Source organism: Acipenser ruthenus, chromosome 25 (genome assembly GCF_902713425.1).
Source record: "Acipenser ruthenus chromosome 25, fAciRut3.2 maternal haplotype, whole genome shotgun sequence".
Lineage (NCBI taxonomy): Eukaryota > Metazoa > Chordata > Actinopteri > Acipenseriformes > Acipenseridae > Acipenser > Acipenser ruthenus.
In genome coordinates this window covers 3,236,171-3,240,835 of record NC_081213.1, presented here as the reverse complement: position 1 = coordinate 3,240,835, position 4,665 = coordinate 3,236,171, and the positions used below count along the sequence as shown (strand labels likewise).

Genomic DNA, 4,665 nt, shown 5'->3' with positions numbered 1-4,665 from the left:
TCCCATAACAAAATGTTAGTACCAATGCGACCTCTTGTGTCGTTCGGATAAAATAAGTGTGCAAAATTAAAACACTAACCACAGTACAGGATGATTTAGGGAAACTAAAAACTGTTTATGTATGTATATTAAAATGCATGGATTGGTAAATAAATTAATATTGTAACATAGCTGGAATATTGAGCATAATTGAATATCATTCATAAGCCAGAGCATACCTAATTACTGTCTCACAGTGGGACAATAGTGGTAGGCAGGATTCAAGGGAGAAGGAATTATGTCTACATAAAAAAAACAAGGTAAACCAAATGGACTGGCAACAAATTCTACTGTTTGATAAAGCTGTGGAGAGAAGACTAAGATATACACTACTGTAATAAGCAGACACTAAGGAACGATATTTTAGTAAATATAAACATCAGGCAGCACATGAATGCCCCAATGGAGAAAATTGCTTTTTGGATTACACAGTAAAACAACATTTACTTGTGTATTTATATTTTATTCATTCACGTTACATATGCAGAAATAACTTTTTAACTTGAGCATTTTATTCTACAGAAAGCACAAACAAATATTGACAATATGAACAAGCAGTTTTTAAAAAGCTTGAAAAAAAAATCAGAATTAGTTAAAAACTTATATTACAGAAATATAGCCATACAGGTGCATCATTATGGTGGTAACCAAACCTGACAGTGTTTTATATATTCAGAACATTGTATAGGGTTCTGCACGATGAAAGCTGATAGCCATCCAAGAGTGGTCACAGCAACAAAAAACAAAAATGGACAAAGTGCAGAGAAATATCACCTGAACTTCATATCTGTGTACTTGTATGAATAACCAATCCCCTTCCCAGTTTTCCAGTCTATGCCGTATTTAATTGCTTCCTTGGAATACTTCCCATTTAAGTTTGAAGAGTAGCAGGTCTGATACCACCAGGCTCCACTGACAGTGACGGCACAGTTTAAGGACCCATTGTCATTGTCCTTGTCAAAAGTGGAGAAAGGCTGGTCATTATGAAAGGTCAGAGAATCCCCTAGGTAGAGAAAAAAGAAAAAAAAAACATTCAGAGTTATTCATTTTCCGGAGCAGCAAACCATCTATCAACATGTAATATTTGGTGATATGTTTTTCTTTTTATAGCGAAAATTGTTTTATTTTCAGGGGTGTGGCCAAGACTTTCAAAAGGACTTTGAGCTCCACAATATTGCTCTTGATTTGGAGGTGAAGGCTGGACATTCTGTAGTGTTTGAAACAAATGCTCTGCAATCGTTTAAACCTGTTTAATGAACACACAAATACTGAAGCAACTTGTAGATCCGTTTTAAAAAGAGTGATTATTTTGTTTATGGCTCTTTAAGAACTCTAAGAATGGTTTTTCAGCCAAAAAATCTATACAGCTCTGTAATACAGCATTAGCAAGAGGCCACATCTCGAGAGCAGAAACTGAATCAGTGCTGCTAACATGCAGGACAGCCGTCTATAATCACAAAAGCCACAAAGGAAAAGTTTAAAAAAGAAAAGGAAAGAATAGTTTGTGTTTTACCTGCAGGGCCTCCAAGAAATGCACCCAGATGAAGTTTGTAAAGTTCTGATTCCCCCGCCAGTTTAAAAGACTTGTATGTGGCGTGTGTCTTTTTCCCGTCAAAATCTTCCAAATCAACTCTGAACTCCTCATTTCCTACAAAATCCAGATATTCAAACAGAAAATGATTACAAGCCGGTACACAAAAACAGCAAACAAACTTTAAATATCAACGGAACAGAACTTTGTTTCTTTTTAATATATAGGGTTTTTGGTTGAAAAATACTTAATACAGTGCAGTGATACCATTTTGTGTGAGCATGTGGATATTTTCATTCCCCAGCCAGAACTCAGACTGCTGCTTTCCAAATCCATTCTTGTAAGACTCCCAGTTGCGATAGAAATCCACAGAGCCGTCCATGCGCCTTTGAAAAACCTGCAACACATTAGAAAAAAAAAAAAAAAAACTGTTAGTAAGGAATTATTAAAGAGATGTGGAGTGGAGTTAGATCCTCCCACCCTCACTGGCCATGGGATACAATGCAGGCGGTCGTGATGCAATTTAATATTAACATTTTATAGCATATATAGAAAGAGACAGATTAGTTATTGATTAGATCCTGAGATTAGTTTCTGCCTGTCCGTACATTTGTCGAGAACACAAAACGTCATTCTTGTACACTTTACCATTTTACTAACACCTCATTTGCTTACCTAATGACATTACGTCTTAAATACCACTTTTCATTACACTGTTCAGTGCCATACAATTTGTTGATATACTGTACTATATAATAACACTAATAACTGACTTACAAACTGAAAACAAATGAGACTATTTTTGAAAGCACACTCACCACCCAGCCCCCTCCATTGGTATCCATGTCACAGAGCACCCTCACTGCCTTGCAGGAGTCTGTAAATATGGTGTACCAACCACTTATTGTGTGCCCTCGCTGCAGCAGCTGCTTGCAGTTCCTAGCTCCTAGATTGAAGACAGTCTGATTATTGGGTTCTCTTCTGAAGCGTGTGTAACTCAACATGTGCATGCATAATAGATATATTTTAAAAAGGCTTACCATTCTGACATTGGGAAACATTCAAGTTTGCAAATGATCCTGTGTAAATACATATTAACAATAATAAATGAATTCATTTTTACAAAAAAAAAAATACTTTTAATATGATATTTTAAAAACACTTTTTGTTTTTAAAACACATGCTTAGCCAAATGCCAACAAATGCTGTGACTAACAGTACACATTAAGCGTGGTGCCTTTAAAAGGAGGGCTAATCTCTACTCGCTAATCGCTACTCATATCATCTGACCTCACACAAAGGTTCCAGGATGTCATCCTTTATCTGCAGATTCTCTGCACAACAAAAGCGGCACCAGTGTTATTAATAAAGCTAAGAAAAAAGAAAATGAGTGAGTATTTGCGGTTGCTTATCTAAATGATCTTGCTCACCCTTTTCTCCAGGAAAACCTCTCTCCCCCTTTTCTCCAGGAGGACCCACCTTTCCAGGTATACCTTGGTCCCCCTTATCACCTTAAACACAATGAAAAGACTTCCCAGTTCAAGGTACAGGGCACACATTCAGAATTGCTAAAAGATGAGCAGTTGTAAGCATTTTCTATTAGATGTTATCAGCATAACAAAAACTGTATGTGGAACATAGAACATCCCTTTGTATATAATGCCACCTAGTGGACGAACGCTGCAGTGGCAATTGCAATGAAATTTTAACAAGAAGCCACTGTCTAATTTTGTACATGAATGACTGGGGATGTAATTTTATAACAATTGACTACACTTTCATTGCAGTTGTTTTATATAGTATTGGTATACTGTACAGTCCCAACATACACTTCCCAGGATTCAGAAACAGCTGGATAAAGAAAAATAGTCCTTGCCTTTACTCCCAGTGGCGCCGATCTCCCCCTTTGTGCCTGGGAACCCATTTTGTCCTGGGGTTCCAGGACACCCCTGTAGTAAAGTGAGTTTCTCCGAGCCCACTCCTACAACCTTAACCTCTGCAAGGAAAACAGGGCACAAAAAAATAGATATTTCAATTGTCACACCCTGATTCCAAGCCCATATGAAATATACAGCACATACAATATGCTAATCTTACATATACTGCAAGGTGGGATACTGTATCACATGCACTATACTACAGTTCAGTATGGTTAACCTGACCTTGGTGCAGTACGATTCCACACAGTCTGGATAACAGTACTTTTATACTTGCTTGCATGGTTTGTTGTCATCGCTTTTGTGTGCAAGACTTATAATAAGGATTACACTTATAAAACGTCAGCTACTTTGTTCAATCTTCACAAAAAAAAAAACTAAACAAAACAGGCACAACAAAGTCACAATGAAGTAGTAGCATTTATTACACATAACCTTTGTTTGAATAAGTATTTAAATGAATGCAAATGTACTTACCAGGACACTTTCCTTGATCTTCACATACCACAGAGGAAAGCAGAAGAAAAACACTTAGTTTTGCTGCACTTGTGATGGAATACATGGTCTGGTCCATTTCAATTCCACTGTCCTCTCTCTGCTGTGTTAGCAGACGTTTTATATCCCTAACATACCCCACCCCGAAAACAAATCTGTTGTTGAGCAATAATGTTTTTTTCCCTCCCATTTTTTAAACAATGGTACACTATTAAAATCAGGAAATGTTGTGGGGAATGTTTAGGAATAAATCCTTTTTTTTTTTTTTTCTTTTTCAGGGAAGCTTCCTGTCATTGATGCTTTTCCACTGATAAGGTATTTTCGTGTGTGAATAGCCCATTATCAGATATGCGAAGGTCAGAAGAACACCCAAACACTAGGAAGGAGATTTGTGAATACTCCATAAAAATGCATGGTCATTTCCTTTCTATTAGGAGAAACTGCTCAAATTCACAACAATGCAGGCAAACTTCGTAGAGGGACGGTATAATTAGAAATAAACTACTGTATATACCATGCCGCTTTGCATTGCTTCTGCTAAGGTTTGAGGGATGACAGTGACTGTAACAAGTAGGCAAATGTTTTTGGGTATTACCTTTTGGATCCTGGTTGAGCATTTACAGTTAAGAGTACATTTTTAAATCACTTTTCTGCTGACTTTAG

At 36.9% G+C, this 4,665-nt stretch overlaps 1 protein-coding gene across 1 annotated transcript; it reads right to left on the bottom strand.

Moving 5' to 3' along the window:
* Nucleotides 1–481: 481 nt before the first annotated feature.
* LOC117413929 (ficolin-1-like) lies at nt 482–4,110 on the bottom strand. Its single transcript, XM_034023394.3, has 8 exons — nt 3,985–4,110; nt 3,447–3,566; nt 3,001–3,081; nt 2,611–2,649; nt 2,389–2,516; nt 1,838–1,967; nt 1,553–1,687; nt 482–1,042 (listed from the first exon to the last, which is right to left on the bottom strand). The coding sequence occupies exons 1-8, from the start codon at nt 4,079–4,081 to the stop codon at nt 810–812; spliced, it is 963 nt and encodes a 320-aa protein (XP_033879285.2). The 5' UTR covers nt 4,082–4,110; the 3' UTR covers nt 482–809.
* Nucleotides 4,111–4,665: the final 555 nt, after the last annotated feature.

What these genes read in the sequence shown, in the direction of transcription:
- LOC117413929 (XM_034023394.3), bottom strand. Translation starts at nt 4,081, where the DNA reads ATGGACCAGACCATGTATTCCATCACAAGTGCAGCAAAACTAAGTGTT. An exon ending in AGGTTTTCCTGGAGAAAAGG is followed by an intron (nt 2,650 to 3,000) that starts GTGAGCAAGATC and finishes GTATTTACACAG; the next exon opens with GATCATTTGCAAACTTGAAT. An exon ending in ATTTCTTGGAGGCCCTGCAG is followed by an intron (nt 1,043 to 1,552) that starts GTAAAACACAAA and finishes TTCTCTACCTAG; the next exon opens with GGGATTCTCTGACCTTTCAT.